The sequence below is a fragment of the Phoca vitulina genome, unplaced genomic scaffold (assembly GCF_004348235.1).
Source record: "Phoca vitulina isolate PV1807 unplaced genomic scaffold, GSC_HSeal_1.0 scaffold6, whole genome shotgun sequence".
Classification (NCBI taxonomy): domain Eukaryota; kingdom Metazoa; phylum Chordata; class Mammalia; order Carnivora; family Phocidae; genus Phoca; species Phoca vitulina.
The window spans coordinates 61,539,455-61,559,798 of NW_022589709.1; the positions used below are offsets into that span (position 1 = coordinate 61,539,455).

At 39.7% G+C, this 20,344-nt stretch overlaps 1 protein-coding gene and 1 pseudogene across 2 annotated transcripts in view; one reads left to right on the top strand and one right to left on the bottom strand.

Annotated features, from left to right (window-relative positions):
* IPO11 (importin 11) overlaps positions 1–20,037 on the bottom strand; it is a 209,479-nt gene extending 189,442 nt beyond the window's left edge. For both annotated transcript variants that reach the window (XM_032404353.1, XM_032404354.1), the window contains exons 1-2: positions 19,865–20,037; positions 411–554 (exon numbers count right to left, since the gene is read on the bottom strand). In XM_032404353.1, coding sequence (XP_032260244.1) covers positions 411–548 — 138 coding nt within the window. In that variant the 5' untranslated portion in view covers positions 549–554; positions 19,865–20,037. The remainder of the gene's footprint in view (positions 1–410; positions 555–19,864) is intronic.
* Positions 14,405–15,078, top strand: LOC116632397 (annotated as a pseudogene).
* Positions 20,038–20,344: the final 307 nt, after the last annotated feature.

The following is a 20,344-nucleotide window of genomic DNA, read 5'->3' on the forward strand; positions in this document are numbered from 1 at the left end:
GAAGGGGCAAAGAAAACCATGTTTTGAAGTAACACAGTGAGCAAGGTAGACCAAACTGATGCTGCATGGAGAGACCTGAACAACTCTGACAACATAAATTAACTGGGGCAAGAATGAAGACAAAACAGGAAAGTGTACCACGTACAGTCCTGAGGTCAGCATTAACATGCTAAAACAGAGCATCAGCACAGTGCTGCCTTCTGAGCACCTGCTCACTTTTTTATTCAACAATCAACAAACATTTCAACACCCTCAAGAGCCACGCCCTGAATTAATAAATGGCAGTGGCAATGACATTTAGATCAGTTTCACTAAAGTAAACCACCAATACAAGTAGATTCTTAGAACAATTAAAATAACAGTGTCTCATTTTATTAAAAATAATAGTAAACTATTTTAGAACAACTTACCAGCAACACTGAATAGAAACCTGGCTGTGTCTCCCACTGTTTCAACTGCTCCTCTGCTGGTTTTAACACAGCGGTATCCTGACTGGTGGCCTGTGTTAAGACCTGAAGAACAACAGTGCTGGCACTATTGAGATCCATGGAAACCTGGTAACGATACGTTAACATACTTGAATAAACATACATAAAAAACTAGCAGTAACACAGAGAAAAAGCGTCAATGTTCTGAATTACTCCCATACTTCAATCATTCACCTAACTCTTCACGTTTCTGCTGGATTTCTATTTTTACTATGTTATCACTGATACTCTAAAATTCCAGTAATTCAAATCACTTTTGCTTAAATCAATTTATCATTTTTTTTAAGATTTTTTTTTAATTTTAAAGATTTTATTTATTTGAGAGAGAGAGAGAGAGAAACAGCATGAGAGGGGAGAGGATCAGAGGGAGAAGCAGAGCTCCCTGCTGAGCCGGGAGCCCGACGCGGGGCTTGATCCCAGGACCCCGGGATCATGACCTGAGCTGAAGGCAGTCGCTTAACTGAGCCACCCAGGCGCCCTTAAGATTTTTATTTATTTGTCAGAGAGAGAAAGAGAGCACAAGCAGGGGGAGGAACAGGCAGAGGGAGAAGCAGGCTCCCTGCTGAGCAAGGAGCTGGATGCGGACTTGATCCCAGAACCCTGGGATCATGACCTGAGCTGAAGGCAGACGTTTAACTGACTGAGCCACCCAGGCATCCCCAAATCAATTTATTTCTGATGGGAACTGCCTTCATTGTCCCATAAATAGAAGGTAATAGTAAACGGGGAACAAACAAGAAACCCACACACAAAAACCAAAGCTACTTAATTCTGATTGAGTATCACCATCTGCCTAAGACTAAGCACAATGCCTTCTGTCTTAAGGAGATTAATAAGTGTTACAAAAGAATTAACCACTATATCCCTAGTTAAGATCAAAAGAAGAAAAATGAAAAAGAAGTTCTTTGACTCATTGCTAAGTACCTCAGAACATCATCTTATATGCCACCAAAAATATGTGTCTATAAGTTAAAAGACAAACGTATAGTCAAGAAATACTGTGGGGGAAAAAATGAACTAAGTCAACAAATATAAAATATAATATAAAAATAGAAGCCCTAAGTTAGAAAGGATCTTAAGAGTTATATCATCTAATCCTATACCAGGTCATCTGAAGCCATTCTAAAAGTTCATTTAGCAATTTACTGAATTCTCTAGCATTGTTCCTAATCACCCCCAAAACAGTATACAACTGTATACTTACCCAAGTATGTCTAATTGTTCACAATACACTTATATGAAGTATATAAGATTAAAATTAAAAGCTAAAAGTAGACAGAAAATAAACCTCAGTGCAGAAGTGACTGAGAATTAGCTTTGTGATTATAGTTGTACCTAAAACTGAAAACTGTTCCAGACAGTAAAAGTTTGACGGTCATTAATCCCTAAACATAGCCAAAGCAAACACTTCCTAAGAGTTGTAATTAAGTTGCAATAACTAATGAAAACGGAAGGTCCCAAATGCTGACTCAACAAGAAATGACCCAAAGTATTACACCTGTCAAGGAAAACTAACCATTCTAAAGCCTATGTTAGTAAAGCAGGGCTAGGACACAATAACTGGAATCAGACAAAATACTAGCAATTAGCAATGGAGGTGGAGGTGGAGATTTTAAATTGGTAGTCTGTTCTTGTATTTTAGAACTGAGGAGGATACCTTGTAAAGTGCCTCCCTCACTAACTGGGAGCTCCCTCAACAATTTAAATCTGTGTTCACTATCAGTTGAAAATAAGTGAATGGATTTACATTCAATTTAGAGGGCTTGTTGGTCATGTATGATTTCAAAGACAGGCTACCTGAGAGCAATTTACTTTATGGAGGCCCTAGAAGGTATTTTAAGGAGAGAGCAGTATGTTTTTCTGTCTAGGAGAAATACAATGCAAGCCACAAAAGCAAGCCATGTATGCAATTTTACATTTTCTAGCAATCATGTTAAAGAAGTGAAAAGAAGTATGTGGAATTATTTTTAAGATTATATCATATTTAACTCAATATATCCAAAATATTATCATTTCAACATATAATCAATATTTTGAAAAAACTAATTTAGATATTGTGCTTTTTTTATACTAAGTCTTCAAAATCCTGTGTATTTTATATCCTGTGTATACTTAAAGCATATCTTATTTTGAAGATTTTATTTATTAATTTGCCAGAGAGAGAGAGAGAGCACAAGCAGGGGGAGTGGTAGGCAGAGGGAGAAGCAGGCTTCCCGCTGAGCAGGGAGCCCGATGCGGGGCTTGATCCCAGGACCCTGGGATCATGACCTGAGCCAAAGGCAGACGCTTAACGACTGAGCCACCCAGGCGCCCCAAAGCATATCTTATTTTGAACTAACCACATTTCAAGTACTCAATAGCCACATGCAGCTACTGGCTATGTATTAGCATAAGTCTGGAAAAGTCTTACTCAAAGTGTGGTCCAAGGACTGCCAACACCAGCAACACATCCCAGAAATAAAAATTCTCAATTCTCTCTCCAAACCTACATTGTGAAAACAAAGGCTGCAGGTCAAAAATTTGTAAGTTCCTAGTAAGTTCTCTAGGTAATTCTAACTTCCAAAGTCTGAGAAGCACAACTTTTGAATATCTAAAACTGAGGTACATCTGAAAGTCCAGCGAATGCAGTGGATGACAAAATGTACAGCAGTTTCTATTACATGTTCCTGCAAAAGAAGAGTAGACGAGCACTGATCTGCAGCTCTCATAAGGAACCATTATGACATAAAGAACACGAATTCAGTGATTCTTCCCCAATAAGGGGAAGAGCAGCCAGCTAAAATAAAAAAATTTTTTAAAAGCACCAAAATCTGAGCATATATATTATATGCCAAGCATTGTACTAAATGCTTTCTTTATTCACTTATTTATTCCTAATAATTCTGTGTAGTAGATACTATTATCCCCATCTTTTAAGTAGAAAAGTAAAGAATCAGAGACCTTACCTTGCAAAGGCCGCAATCTACGAAATAGCAGGGCTTAGACTTGAACACAAAAGCCACTGGTCTTAATCAGTATCTACTACTGTCTTCCTTGAGGGACAGAACTGGTATCTAACCACAGCTTTGTAGTCCCGGGAGCCCAACAAGATCCATGATCTATGCTTGTTGAACAGGTATTTGGTGAATAAAGGAAAGCGGTGAATTTTGAACCAAAGAGTAGTTTACATTGAACCACATGGCAGCTAATTAACAGATTTATTCAGTAAAACTACTGAAAGCCTGCTGCGTACCAAGCACTGTTCTAGGGGCTGAGAGTAAAGCAGCGAACAAAGCAGTTTCCCTGGCTTCATGACACTTACATTCTAGAAGAAGAAGTGATTTCTGTTTTAAAAAAAGGGCAAGAAAAAAAACAGAGGTAGTAATACGAAGAAAATACAATCATGTTAAACATCAACTGCAAGTTTCCACCGGTTATTCAGGAAGGGTTTCTCTTAAATGACATTTACAAAAGACATGAAAGACAAGAGACCCAGGCATGCAAAGATCTGAAAGCAGAGCTCCAGACAGACAGGCAAAATAATGGAAAACAAGGCCTCAGGATTAGAACCAAACTTAGGAAGGCCAGTATTATTGACACTTAATGAGAAAAAGGGAAAATGGAACCAGATGAAGTTGAAGAAGTAGGCAGGAACAGATCATGTATGACCTTCTAGGAGAAAAAAAGGGTCTTGACTTTTATACATGTACCAAAAAAGCCAGTGGAAGAACATGTGAATATATGAACATGTGAACATAACAGACAAAAGGTTCTACCAGAATTCATCCCCACCCAACCCTACCCTTCAAGAAAAAAGAAAAAGGCCATGTCCGTGGTTGAACTGGTGACGGACAGATCTCTTCCTTTTAAAGGTCTGTTTGTTTCTTCACTGCATTTAGCAAATTATCTATGGGTGACACTTGGACACATTGGGAATATTCTGTTCCCCCACAGATGTTCTTTCACCTATTGGTTTTAACATTTTAGGAGCTACTACTTGAAAAATAAGATCACTGATTATTGTCAACCTCCAGAGAAATTTTTAACTACAGCAAAAATTGTGCAGAGCACTCACATACACACATATCTTCACACTTGTCTGGACTTTTGCAGCAAGGTAATCCTTAAGTCTATACTTGTATCCTTTATGCTTCGCTTTACACTCACCATTCACCTGTTCTAATGGAAGCTGCGAGAGTTTCCATCTCTACCTCCCTCCAGTATCTTTCTCCATACAGGTCCTCCATTGAAGCATATACCCTGTCCCTCCGCCCCCCGCTTTTGAACCTTGTTTCCAAAAAGCCCATCCAGCCTGGGACAAAGAGTGAGCTCTTTGTTCATATATTTCTGGAGAAGCAATTTTGTGCCAAGCACTATGATCGTTGTTAGGATGGTAAGAACCAGAAAGGTCCCTTTCTCTACCCAAATTCTGGGAGATAATGAAGTTGGAAGCAGAGAACTATTCTAATCATTAAAACAAACTGTAAAAAGTAAGATTTTATAATACTGGTTGGAATCCAGAGTGTATTTCCTCCACAGAAACAATATCATGAGTGGTTCATCTAATGAGTAAAAGGCTTTTAGGTCAGAGAAAGAAACCACCATTTAGACCTTCTACTGGAAAGATCACTAAGTGCTAATTAACTTATAAAGGAAACTTTAAAGGGCAATCAGTTCCTAAATTGCAGATTAAATGCATCATCAAAAATAATGATTCAGAAATGACAGACCTATAATAGATTATTTAAAATACTACATTGCTAGAGCCTATTAAATTTTTTAAAGATGCCATAACAAGACTATAAAAGCAAATCCAGAATGTGGAATAGTATCACTGTTTTATAAGAGGAAGAACTTACAGCTATCAACAGAGTTGTCCAGGGTCAGGAAGCAAACTAGGACATGGCAGAGGGAGGCCTGATAAGCAAATCTCTGGGACACAAGCTCTCCGTATTAGAATAGAAAAGGGCCTCACCACACCACCCGACTTCCCCAACACCTACAAACACACCGTGTTCTCACATGATAGGTTCCTGGAGAAACAGTCAAAAAGACTCCATTATTATCTAAAAGGATCATGCTTTCTATGTAGTAAATATTCATACAGTACTCAACTGTAGAATTCTTCTGAAAGGACAGCAATGGCAATGAAGAACTGAAGAACAGGGAGAAATGTACTGAGTCATTCAAATGTAAGAATGTAGAAATAAACTTCATTTGGATAAAAGATACAAGACTACTAACTACTGGTGGTCAGTTTAGAGGGTGGTACACCCAGCAACCCTCAATACCCTTTTTTGGAATGAGCATGCTGAAATTTAATAGGGTTGCTACTGTTATTTTCACTTGGTAATGAAGCAGATATATAGCTTGTCTCCAAAAAAACCTCAAGATCTGAGAGTAACAGAGAAAGACAAAGGGAGAAGAAGAAGGGGAGGGAGGGCAGTGGTGGACGGTAAGGAAGAGACAGACACTGACTAACTCATGGGAAGAGCTAAAGGTATTTCTCAAAGAACTTGAAAGGATCTTCACGGAAACCGTCACCAGATAAGCCTGAAGGCCAGGGAAGCAAGTCTCTCCCAGTAGAAGCGCAGGTGCGTCCCCGCTGCACAGATGTCTGTGCGTAGTGAGAAAAATCCTCTACCTGTGTTAGAAGAATGAATACCTAGGTTTCCTAATTAATAATGTACACATTGAGGTTGCTCTGATTTTCATTAATGTGCATAACTTCAAATGCATAGGCAAGAGGTGAAAATGGCTTGTATTTTATTAGTTCTGAACTAAACTACAGAAGAGAATTATTCAAAATCTAAATGTATGTTCTTTTTTCTCTAAGAATAATAAGGAGAAGGGCGCCTGGGTGGCTCAGATGGTTAAGCGTCTGCCTTCGGCTCAGGTCATGATCCCAGGGTCCTGGGATCAAGTCCCGCATCGGAGCCTGCTTCTCCCTCCGCCTCTCTCTCTCTCTCTCTCTTATGAATAAATAAAATCTTTAAAAAAAAAAAAAAAGAATAAGGAGAAGGTGCAAATTAAAAGGACAGGCCCTTCACCTCACTATTTTACAATTCAGTCAGTTCAATTTATTACTGGAGTTATTGTAGTCTTGAATACTATTAAGGTCTAAGCAACCCAGAAGTAAGTGACCAAGAGCCTAAAAATACTCATATTCCATAACTGGACTTTTTAGGCTCATTTCTGGAAGTTACTTTCCAAATTCTGGAAAAATCCAAAGCCCAAAGATATACAGACGTGCCTACAGCTGGAAACTTACTAATTTTCATAAAAACAAACAAGTAGACAAGGGAAAACTCAGCACCCCTGCCTGTCACCAACAGACAGACTTCTCAGGCCTTCAATGACTTTAATTTCAGCCATGATGATTTTCTACATTATATTTGTCCTTCATTTTAAAACATGCCACACAAACAATAACTCCACACCACTATTAAATATTAGAGTGGTGAGTGAAATGACTTAGGAAAAAAAAGGTGTATGGTAAAAATGGAACAAGTAGTTTCAAAATCAAAAAAGGTTCCCCCAGTGAAATGACTTATTCAGGCATGGATCAATAAGGGATGCTAAAACCATTAAGTGAAAGAACAACTTTTAGGAACAGAATATTCCCAGTGTGTTCAAATAGATTACTTGCTAAATGCAGTGAAGAAACAAACAGACCTTTAAAATGCTGATATCTGGGGCGCCTGGGTGGCTCAGATGGTTAAGCGTCTGCCTTCGGCTCAGGTCATGATCCCAGAGTCCTGGGATCGAGTCCCGCATCGGGCTCCCTGCTCCGCGGGAAGTCTGCTTCTCCCTCTGCCTCTCTCTCTCTCTCTGTCTCTCATGAATAAATAAATAAAATCTTTAAAAAAAAATAAAATAAAATAAAATGCTGATATCTGTCAGTCACCAGCTCAACCAACAGTACAAACTTAGTATCAACAACAGCTGTACAACTCGACCTTAAGTGCCTCCCCATGTGATGTAATAAGAAATATACAACCTCACCTCTAAAATACGGAATCCACCTTAATCTAACCAAGATTCTAGGGGACGCCTGGGTGGCTCAGTGGGTTAAGTGTCTGTCTTCGACTCAGGTCATGATCCCAAGCTCCTGGGATCAAGCCCTGCGTCAGACTTTCTGGGGCAGGCTCTCTGCTCAGCAGGGAGCCTGCTTCTCCCTCTCCCTTGGCCTGCCATTCCCCCTGCTTATGCTCTCTCTCTCTGTCAAATAAATAAATAAAATCTTAAAAAAAAAAAAAAAATCTAATCAAGACTCTAGACTTGACTTCCAGTTTAAAAGAACCAGAGGAGAAATAAATGGTAAAATGGTGACACCACCCAACTTCAAGGCTTACAATAAAGCTACAGTAATCAAGACAATGTGGTACTGGCAAAAACAGACAAATAGATCAATGCAACAGATTAGACAACCCAGAAGGGGTCTTAACCAAGACCCCTTTGCTTCTTAACAAAGAAGTAAAGGCAATACAATCGAGCAAAGAGAGTCTCTTCAACCAACGGCGCTGGAACAACTGAACATTCACATTCAAAAAAATTAATCCAGACAGACCTTACACACGTCACAAAAATTAACTCAAAGTGGATCACAGACTTAATTATAAAACACAAAACTATCAAATGCCCAGAACATAAGAGAAAGCCTAGATAGGTTTTCCAGGGTACGGTGATGCCTTTCTAGATTCAACACCAAAGACATAATCCATGAAAGAAATAACTGGTAAGCTGGACTTCATTAAGATTAAGAACTTTTGCTCTGCAAAAGTCAGTATCAAAAGAACATGAAGAAAACCCAGAAACTGGGAGAAAATATTTTGAAAAGACACAACTGATAAAGGACTATTATCCAAAATATACAAAGAATTCTTGAAATTAAAAAAAAAAAAATCCAATTTACAAATGGGCCAAAGACCTTACCAGACACCTCACCAAAGAAGATACACAGATGGCAAATAAGCATATGAAAAGATGCTCATCATATGTCACCTGGGAAATGCAAACTGAAACAATGAGATATATATATCATACGCCATCAAGAAATGAAAATTAAAACAATGAGATACACATCATACATCATCTGGGAAATGCAAATTAAAACAACGAGATAGCACTACACACCTATTAGAATACCAAAACCCAGAACACTGACAATACCAAATGCCAGCGAGGATGTGGAGCAACAGAACTCTCAGACATTGTTGGAAGGATTCAAAATATCCTTGGAAGACAATATGATGGTTTCTTAAAAAGTAAACATACTCTTACTATACAATGCAGCAATTGTACTTTTTGGTATTTACCCAAATGAGTTGAAAACTATGTCCACAAAAACCTGCACACGTTTATACAGCTTTATTCGTAACTGCCAAAACTTAGATGCAACCAAGATATCCTTCAGTAGGTGAACAAATAAACTATAGTACATCCAGACAAGAGAATATTATTCAGTGCTAAAAAGAAATTATCAAGCCATGAAAAGACATGGAGGAAACTAAAATATATTATTATTAAGTGCAGGAAGCCAATCTAAGAAGGCTACATACTGTGTGACTTCAACTAACACTTTGGAAAAGCCAAAACTGGATACAATGAAAAGATCAGGTGGGTGGGAGGGGAGATAATTAGGCAGATCACAGATTTCTAAGGCAGTGAAAATAATCTATAATGATGGATATATGTCATTATACGTTTGTCCAAACCCACTGAACGCACAACACTGAAAGTGAACCCTTAAGGAAATGAAGCACTGATTGTGATGTGTCAAAGTAGGTTCAATCTTAGTGAAAAAATGTACCATTACAGTAAGTGATGGTGGTAATGGAGAAGACTGTGCATGTGTGGGGGCAGGGAGTATATTGGACATCTCTGTACCTTCTTCTCAATTTAGTGTAAACCTAAAACTGTTCTAAAAAAAAAAAAAGTTTATAAAAAAAAAAGGGCAAAGAATTTAAATATACAGTTCTACAAAGATAAACAGATAGTCAATAAACATATGAAAAGATGCCTAACATCATTAGCCATTAAGAGAAAAGGAAATCAAAACCACTAATATGGCTATAATCAAAAAGATATAATAAAAGATATTGGTGAAGATGTGGAAAAACTGGAATTCTCATGCACTGCTGGTGGTGTAGCCACTTTGGAAAAGTCTGTCAGTGTCTCAAAATGTTAATCAAACGTCTCAAAAATTCTACCTCTTGGTATATACCCAAGAGAAATGAAGATTTATGTCTGCATTTGTTGTACATTTGTACAAAAATGTTAATAGCAACATTATAATAGCAAAAAGTGAAAACAACTCAAATGTAGTATTTCCATCCAATGGAACAGTATTTGGCAATCAAAAGGAATGAAATCCTGCAACATACCACAACACAAATGAACCCTGAAAACATCATGCTAGGTGAAAGAAGCCAGTCACAAAGACTACATGGTAACTCTTTTAATGAAATGTCCAAAACAGGCAAATTTATAAAAATACAAAGTATATAAGTGGTTGTCTAGCGCTGGAGGATTGGGTAAAAATGTGGAGTGATTGCTGATTGGGATGTGGTTTCTATAGGGTTGATGAAAATATTCTAAAATTGATTGTAGTGACATTCGCACAACTCTGCGAATACACTAAAAACAACTGGACGCTTCCAGTGGATGAACTGCATGGTCTGTGCATTATATCTTAATAAAGCTGTTTGTTTCTTTTAAGTGCCTTGACTATGTAAATGCTAAAGTCAGCAAGAAACAAGGAAGTAACTAAAGAAATGAAAAACAAGTGGCTGGAGTATCAACAACCATAAACTGATGTTAATTCAGAACAAGGAAGACCACTGGTTCAAGAAACTAAAGCAAGATGAAAGCACGTAAGACTTGTGACACAAACCAAGGAGATTCCAAAGATACTAGCCCCATTCAAATCCATACTGCACCATTCGGATTCACTTGCGTTTCGTGACAGAGGCCATTTCAGTTTGAACAAGAAAATTCTTCTCTGTGCACACATTATAGGTGGTTTAACATCCCTACATACTGCATGTTAATAACACTACCTACGGATTTTGACTAAAGATGCTTCCACAGATCCAAATGCCCTCAAGTTAAAGAATCACCAGGGCTACTGAAGCATTCCCCATGAGACTTCATGCAGACTATCAAAGACTGATCTACCTCGGAATAAAAGATATTCAACAATACATATGTAACAAGGAAGAGAGGAGATATTTCCTTGCTTTCTCTTCTCTGCTGCTAAAATATCCTATCTAATCAAGAGTTTCAAAGGACCTACAAATTCCTGCATGCAGCTCCAGATCTCCAGGTCATGAATGTGAGCCCCACAATGGGTATGGAGATTACTTAAGGGGAAAAAAAAAAAAGAAATAAAGAAAAGGTCAAACAGAAAGAGTTCACAGAAACAACAATCTTTCTGGAAGAACAGGAATTACAACACAGTAAAGAGAGAAGGATCTACCAAACATACTACAAAAGTAAACAGTATGCTTCCTAAATGGCTGATTAAAAAAAAAGGAATGAAGGGAAAGGAAAAAGGAAAACAATGAATGAAGGAATCACTGAATGAATGAACAGTCCAATCGGTATCTTCAGCTACTGAAATGGGGCACACTGGAGCCCCTGGGTGGCACAGTTGGTTGAGCATCCAACTCTTGATTTCAGCTCAGGTCACGATCTCAGGGTCATGATATTGAGCCCTGTGTCAGTCTCTGCCCTGGGCGTGGAGCCTGAAGATTCTCTCTCTCTCCTCTCCCTCCGCCCCTCTCCCCACTCTCTCTCTCTCAAAAAAAAGTAAGAAAGGGGGCACATCAAGGCACCAAAATTTAGCAGTACCTTTTACTGGGAATATCTAACACCCTTTGTTCTAATCCTGTGCCCTCTAATCAACTTCCTGATATTTACTCAGTTTATCATTACACTTTTCTTCATTCATTCATTCAAGTATTTACTGAACACCTACAAATGCCAAGTATCATTCTAGGCACTTCAAACGTATCGATGAACTAAAAAGACAAAAAAATCCCTGCCCTTAGAGAAAGTATAATCTAGTGGCGGAGACAGGGAAATAAATGGGTAAACTATACAGTACTTAAGAAGGCAGTAAACAGGACCAAAAGACAGCTGTAAGAGAAGTCCAGTCCAATAAACCCAAATGTGTGTGTCTCACTGGGAGTTTTTAGTAAAATGGCATTGATAAACTACAATAAATCTCTTGCCTGTTCAGTGTACACAAGTACTCATGACTGAGTACTTCCTAACAGGAAAAGTTAAAAAGCTTATCCTAGGGGCGCCTGGGTGGCTCAGGTTAAAAGTCTGCCTTCGGCTCAGGTCATGATCCCAGAGTCCTGGGATGGAGCTCTGCATTGGGCTCCCTGCTCAGCAGTGAGTCTGATTCTCCCTCTCCCTCTGCCCCTCCACCCCTCATGCTCTGTCTCTCTCTCTCTCTCTCAAATAAATAAAATCTTAAAAAAAAAAAAAAAAGCTTACCCTAAACAACAGTGACCCCCAGCAAGGTACCGCCAGTCCTGAGGCCTCAACTACTGTCACCATTAACCTCTTTGATATCTCTTTAGTTGAAACAAACAAAAAACCACATCTGTATAAAAACTACTAAAGAACAGCAATTATGGTTATTGGCTTTAAAGTTCCTTCTCTTATATAAAACAAAGAAAAAGGAAGGAAAGGCAGTAAGCTAGATTTTGAGCAAGATATAGTTGGTTGAACTGAAGTAATAACACAGCCTAAATTTAATAGACTATAACTGATCGGGTTTAAGTTTAGGAGAACTTTTCACTAAGTGTTAAGGGACCATCAGTCCTCTCCAAATATACACAACTTTGACTGACAGTTTCCAACTACTGGTCCAGGACATCATGGTCTATAACACTGTCTTAAAAGAATCTCATTCTAGAGGCTCCTGGGTGTCTTACTCGGTTAAACGTCTGCCTTCGGATCAGGTCATGATCCCAGGGATCTGAGATGGAGGCCCACGTCGGGCTCCCTGCTCGGCGGAGAGCCTGCTTCTCCCTCTCCCTGCCACCTCGCCTACTCGTGCGCGCCATTTATCAATATCAGTTCTCTAAGCAGTAAATATAGTCGACCCTCAAACACTGCCTATAACTTTTGACTCCCCAAAAGTTTAACTAATAGCCTATTGAGGAGAAACCCTAACAATAACATCAACTGTTGAATAAAAAAATATTTTTTAAGTCACGAGTATTATATCCTGTATTCTTACAATGCAGTAAGCTAGAGAAAAGAAAATACTAAGATAACCATAAGGATGAAAACATACATTTACAGTACTATACTGTATCAAAAAAATACACCAATAAGTGGACCCAGAGATTTCAAACCCATATTAGTAAGGGGTCAACTGCATATCTGATTTAAGCATTTTGTTTTACTGACCAAGAAACTGTGTCCCAAAGAGATTAAGGAGATAAACTGTGACTTCTCTAAAGTCCCAACCTCATTAGCAACATTTCTAGAACTAGTTTATAGGTCTACTATGCCAACCCAACACTCTACTGACTACCACATTTTTCATTTTGATTACAGTGTTGTCCATTAATACCTCAAGTGATATTAACTGATGTGTTTGTTTTTTTTTTTTTAGTTTTAGACTTGAGAACCAAAATACAACATCGAGACTATGGCTCAATTTCCTGCTAAATTATATTACATAAAAACTGAAAACCAAAATTAATGGAGTCAATGAAAATACCACTGGCGGCATTAATGAGGTAAAACTTAGAAGACGTTTTAAATGACTAAACAAAGAATTATTATACAGAATATACAATAAACCCTTATGAATCAACAAAACAAGAAATACAAAAGAAAATTGGACAAAGGGTATAAATAAACAATTCACGAACAGAAGAAGCCAAAAGGGTAGAAGGGACGCCTGGGTGGCTCAGATGGTTAAGCGTCTGCCTATTCAGCTCAGGTCATGATCCCAGGGTCCTGGGATCGAGCCCCACATCAGGCTCCTGGCTCAGCGGGGAGCCTGCTTCTCCCTCTCCCTCTGCCTCTCCCCCTGCTCATGCTTTCTCCCTCTCTGTGTCTCAAATGAATAAATAAAATCTTAAAAAAAAGAAGACGTGCTACCTTACTGGTTATCCCGAATCTAAAAAACAAAGCTATTATTTTACAATCATCGGATTAGCAAAAATTAAAAAGTCCAAAAATATCCAACACTAGCAAGAACATATGGAAATAAAGACCCTTATGCATTGCTGCTAAGAGTATACATTGGTACGACCACTTTGGAGAGCAATCCTGTCATCTCTAATAAACTTAAATGTGTGTGTGTGTGTGTGTGTGTATCCTATGACCCAACATGGTGTATCCTATGACCCAGCAGTTCCACACTTGGTGTTATAACCAAGGAAACTCCTACACTGACTTACAGGGAGGAGACAAGGGTAAAGGGGCTCATCTTGGGAGTTGTCTATAATAAGAAATAAGAGACAAGATGTGTCCATCTATAGTGGAATAGATACATCAACTCTATCTTGTAGAATTGGTTTCTTCTGACTGTAAAACTCTTGCCTCTAGATATCTGCATGTCTTGATCTTTAACTTCAATTCAGTCTTTGCTCAAGTTATCAATTCATCACGTAGGTTGTCCCTGACCACCAAATTTAAACTACCTGACCCTTCAACCCAGAATCCCTCTGGTCTGGATATCTTTCTTAATTTTTCTGCATAACAGTTTTAACTACTTGACATTCTAATATCTATGTGTTTATTGTCCTGACTCCCCCAGTTAGAACTTAAGATCCAGAGACCAGGAACTTCAATTTGCTTAAAGGTATTGCCAGAATCTAAAAAAGTACCTGGCACATATGAAAGCAATGACTAAATATTTGTTAAATAAATGAATTCCATCACTAAATCACAATGTCTGCTTATACTTGTGTCAAGTCACAAAAATGAACCCATCTCTGACTTTTCAAGCCCACTCAATCTCACCTCCAGAGTATGTAACAATCCACCTTGTTTCAACTCTCTGGTAATTCAACTTGCATTCACAGTACTCAACAAAGAAGGCGCTTCTACTGGCCAGCCACTACTCTGAGATTAAAAAAAAAAAAATAATAAGAGTCTTTGAAATTCAGTTCGAAGATGGCGGCACTGGCTGGGTCCTGGGTTTCCAGGCTGCTAGGTCGGTCCAGGGCTCACTTGGGGTGGTCCTTGTCAAGTGGCGTCCAGGGCAAGGAGGGCTCTGCACACATGTGGAAGACCCTCACCTACTTTGCAGTGCTCCCAGACATGAGAGTAAGCATCTTCCCAAAGTTGCATCACAAGAGCACAAGAGATTCGAGTTCATCGCCTAACTCCAAATCCACATCAGGTTCAAGGTCTTTCCCTGGAAAGATGGTAATCATACTCTATTCCATAACTCTAATGTGAATCCACTTCTGACTGACTGGCTATGAAGATGAAAAAAGAGAACCCAGACCACTATCCAGTGGGGACCACAGCACTGGTCTGGACCATGACTCTGCACAGGGACCAGAAAAGTAAATGGAACCTTAAGCTCACCTTCTTTACTTGTATCAAATGATGACCAGTATACTGATCTTCCATCCCTTTGGTTACAGCAGATGGCTTAATACAGAACGTAGATCAGATCACAAATAAACAAAACAAAATAATCTTGGCATTCAACTCTCAAGAGGAAAAAAGATGACAAAGCTATTTCAGAAGAACTTAAGTGGAAGACGTAACTCAGCCTAAGCAGGCTGGGGAAAGCCTGATGGGGCAGGAAAGGGGGACAAGACAGCATTTATGCTGGGTCATGAAAGTGGAGGAGTTATCCAAACGAGTATGTTATGGGTGTCTGTCAAACAGATGATGGGTACATTCTAGGCAGAAAACACACAACATATTAATGTCTCAACTTTAAAAAACATTCTAACACTTCTGAAGAACTGCAGATAGTTCAGCATGACAGAATAACGTGAGGCAGAAAACAGCAAAAGAAAGCAAAAAGCAGGGGCGCCTGGGCGCCTCAGTTGGTTAAGCGTCTGCCTTTGGCTCAGGTCATGATCCCAGGGTCCTGGAATCGAGTCCCGCGTTGGGCTCTCTGCTCAATGGGGAGCCTGCTTCTTCCCTCTCCCTCTGCCTGCTGTGCCCCCTGCTTGTGCTCACTCTGTCAAATAAATAAGTAAATAAAATCTTAAAAAAAAAAAAAAAAGAAAGCAAAAAGCAAGCTAGGTCCAAATCACTAAGGTCTATATTTCCTAAATTTGGTAGTCTGGATTTTAATCCTAAAGCCTGAATGGAAAGACTGCAGAAAAACACTACAATCTGCCTGTAAAAACAGGAAGGGTAAAGAGGGATTGATATCCATTCTTAGGAGAAAGGAAATTATTTAGAATGTTTACACAAAAGTCCAGATAATGATAGTCTGAACCAAGGTGGTTGCTGCAGGGAAAAATGGATGAAAGACGTAGAACAAGATTTGGTAAATGATTAGAATTCTGGTGTGGGGGGAAGAGCAGCACTTAAGGGTAATGAGAGGGAAAAGTTAAGATTTAGGGTATCTCCAACTGAATGACCGACAAGGATCACAGGAGGAAGAGAAGGAACTTCAGAAAGAGCGAGATATGTAATTTTTGAGCTAAACTTAAGGTATCTTAAGACAACCACAATGTGTCAGAGTTGAAGAGTAATCTGTGCTAAAGAGACAAAGATTTGCTAGTCATCAAAATAAAGACAGTGGTTGCAGTCACCAGAGATAAGACCATTCAAGAGCAGGCAGAGACAAGAGAGCAGAAGACCATGCCTCAGTGTGAAAGGAGCACCTGAAGGGGTTAAAGAGAGAAAAATACACCAAGGAAAGACTGGCCAAGACACAAGAGGAAAATAAGGAAACCACAGGGTCACAGAAGCATAAGAGAATTTCAAAGAGTACAACTACTCAAAATGTCAAATGATGAAAAAGATTCTACTAGACTTCAGAACAAAGAGATCAATGGTAACCACCACCCATCAACAGTGACTGCAGTGGATTGCCAGACTTCAATATACGGGGTAGAGTAATAAGGTGGCAGAGAAAATGAATACACGTAACTCTTCCAGACATTCAAAGGAAATAATTACAGATGAAACTGAAGAGGAATCTACAGTGAAGAGAGTGTATTTAAGATAAGTGTGTTTAAACCTGAATAAGTTAGTGCCACTTAAGAGTAAAAAAAGAGTTAACTAAGTGTTATGGACTGAAATGTATTCCCCCAAAATTCACATGCTGGAGCCCAAAACCCCAGAACCCTCAGTATTGGAGGTGAGATTTTTGAAGAAGTGATTAAGTTAAATGAGGTCATCAGAGTGGGGCCTAATCCAATATGAGTGGTACTCCAATAAGAAAAAGAGACACCAGAGATTCTAGTGCACAAAGGGGGTGGCCATCTATAAGTCAAGGAGAAAAGCCTCAGAGGAAATCACTCCTGCTGGAACACTTGAAACTAATATAACATTGTACGTCAACCATACTTCGACAACAACAAATATAAATACAAACGCACACATATATGAACATACATACAACACAAAGATCAAAATCCGTCTAATCATCTTTCTCAAAACACAAATATTTTTATATCTACAAGAACATACTTAGCTCTGGAAAAGGCTCCACCTTCCAGAATTGTGAGAAAATAATTTTGCATTGCTTAAGCCACCCAGTCCGTGGTATTCTCTTACAGCAGCCCTAGAAGACTAATATAACACATTGTCCCTGAGGAGAAAAAACTCAGAGCACAACCAGAGACGAAGAGACAGAAGTAGACCTCTTTACAGGTGAAAGAGGACAAAAAGTGTTCCCACCAATGTGTGAAGAAGTGACCTCATTCATGAAAGAGTAAGGAGGGAAGGTGGTGGGTTCATATCGGAAATAGCAGTTACTAGCAACACACAGAATTATTGGGCTGCTTCTCCATTACTCAATAAATGTTGGTTGTGGAATGAATACCTAGCTCTCATTCATGAATACTTTAGTTCCATTTTAATAAAGAAGTAACTAGCAAAAGAAAAGCATTGGAATAAGTCAGAACCTGGGTTATGAATTATGTGACCTCATGCAAGTCACTTACCACTGCTGGGTCTCAGTTTCTTCAACCAGATGTATCAGACTTGATAATCAGCAAAAGACTGCCTCAGATCAAAATAAATGCTATCATTTTTATGCAGGTTTATGCATGACCTCAGTCTTCCAACTTTTCCCAACCAAAGTAGTGTGTCTCAAACTTTAATATAAATTCTTATCTTCTGGAGAGCTTGTTAATATGCAGGTTCTGATTCATTAGGTTTGGGGTTAAGCCCGAGCTTGCGCAGTTTGAACAAACACTGAGGTGACGCCATGCACCACATTTTGAGTAGCAAGAGTGCCGAACATTGATCCAGCACAAGCTCTACAAAGCTTTTAATTGTGGGTTTATTTGTAATCAGCCTGATATTTAGAAAACTGAACAACAACACTCCAGACTCACACCTGCACTAAGTATGTCTTGCCATTCCCTAAAACACTCTGAAGTTAACGTGATGACAGTCCTCATTTGATGCAGATAGGAAAAGACAGAAATGAGTAATACTGGAATCAATAACACCATATTAGGAGAAGCAAGATTAAATACCAACGCACAGAAATAGGTGAAGGGGATTAAGAGGTGCAAACTTCCAGTTATAAAATAAGTAAGTCACAGGGATGAAAAATACAACACAGGAAATGTGGTCACTAATACTGTAACAACACTGCATGGTGATAGACAGTAATGACACTTATCATGGTGAACACATCATAAAGTACAGAACTGTCAAATCACCATGTTGTACACCTGAAACTAATATAACACTGTACATCAGCTATACTTCGACAACAGATATAAATACAAACGCACACATATATGAACATACATACAACACAAAGGTCAAAATCCGTCTAATCATATTACCTTTCTCAAAACACGAATATTTTTATATCTACAAGAACATACTTAGCTCTGGAAAAGTCTTCAGTATATTTTAACTGCCACACGCCTACAAGGGTTCTTTTGCATTATGGTTTGATCCTGAATGCAAACACATTCTCAATGTCAAAAAATTTAAAGACTTTTATACTAATTACCAAATAATCTTCATGTATTTGTTTAGAACCTCCGATCCTATTGCCACGACTGAATTCATTTGTGATGAGAATTTTCTTCGGCTCTAGGAAGTGTAACTAGGACAGAGACAGCCCAGCTGACCTAGGGCTATAATATACGGCCACAAACCATTGCTATAATTAAACTGTTTCTACTATTCCCTATACTAGGTTACAGGAGGAGAAAATTCCACAATCCTATCACAACCAACAGGGATTTTCATTCTAATTTCAAAGTAATCTTCAGTGATGAAAGATAAAAGAAAAGGCGTCATGCAATGGAAGCCTTATAGTCACTCTCCCCTTAAACCTGAAGGCTCTAAACTGAAGAGAGAAGTTTAAAATAACGTTAAAATGGAGTGAACTCCCTATCCAAGAAAAAACATTATGGCTGTAAACTGCTCTTACCCTCTTCTGAGGAATAACCAATTCTCAAAGGCACTACACTTCACTACAACCGAGCTCGCTTATATTGGGGTGGGGAGGAGGTATGTCAATTGCAATCTTGGCACCAGCAGACAATTTACCACTTCTACCTAATTTAGTCAAGTCACTTCCAAATAATACTTTCCTCATTCCCCACTATGTAACAAAAGAATAAGGAAGAATGACAAATGCAATGGGCCTCAAAATAGTTTTGCTGAATCACAAATACCCCCAATAGAAAGCTGCAGAAGTCGCTGGGCTTGGGCACTGGCGGCCATACCTCAGCAAGCTGCTCCCCTCTGAAAATGTGTAACTTCCTTCACCTGTACATTAAAGGCAAGGGTCTAACGTTTAATTAAAGCTTTCACAGTATCGCTATTAGCATCAACGTAATGTATGCAATAACAATATACACTGGTTTTATACTAAAGATGACCACATTCTCTCAAAATTTGCACCACTTATCCCCCAAGGGCAAATGCACCACCCTGGCTCGAAACCGCAGCCACAATGGGCACCCTATACTCTTCTCATCTTGGCACCCAGTCCCTGTCTCCCTGCACCCCGATTCCTCCTCGACCAAGCCCACCCCCAACCCCCGGGCTGACTCGGCCAGCCCCCAGCTCCTAGTGGTTCCTAGGGTTACGCAGAGAGCCAAGCCTGCAGGCCGCCCTCGCCGCGTTACTGCAATTCCTCGTCTGCGGGTTGACCCACGTTCTTCCCTCGCCTCTCGGGTCTCCGCTGCCCAACCCACACCTCCCTTCCACTCGCGCGCTCTGTGGCTCTCAGGCCTCACCGTTTGGTTCGGTCCGGAACAGCCCAGCTCTCCCGCTTCCACTCCCCAACACGAAGCGAAGTCGGTTGGTCCCGCGCCCCACGCTTCCAATCTACACGCCGCCGCCTACTGATGCCGAAAGCGGCTTCTAGGAACGCGCCATGTTCAGCGTCGCGGCTCCAAACGACGCGGACGCCGGAATACTGCGTCACAGACCCCCGGAACGCGTGGAATAGGCAAAGTGAGAAGGCGATAGGAGGACGCCAGAAGAGGGGGGTGGGGCTTCCCCTTCGAAACTGAAGGCGCCGGGGGGCTAAATCAGCTGTCTGCACTTGCGCAGTAGAGAGCGCAGAGCCTGGAGTCAGCCAGATCTGTAAGCGTGGGAACATTAACTCCGCGTGGCCCCACTACCAGAAGGATCGGTTGTGTCCTGGGTTGATTGAATCAGAACCATTTTCTCTTCACAATTCCGGATATCTGTTCTAAACTGTATTGTTTTAC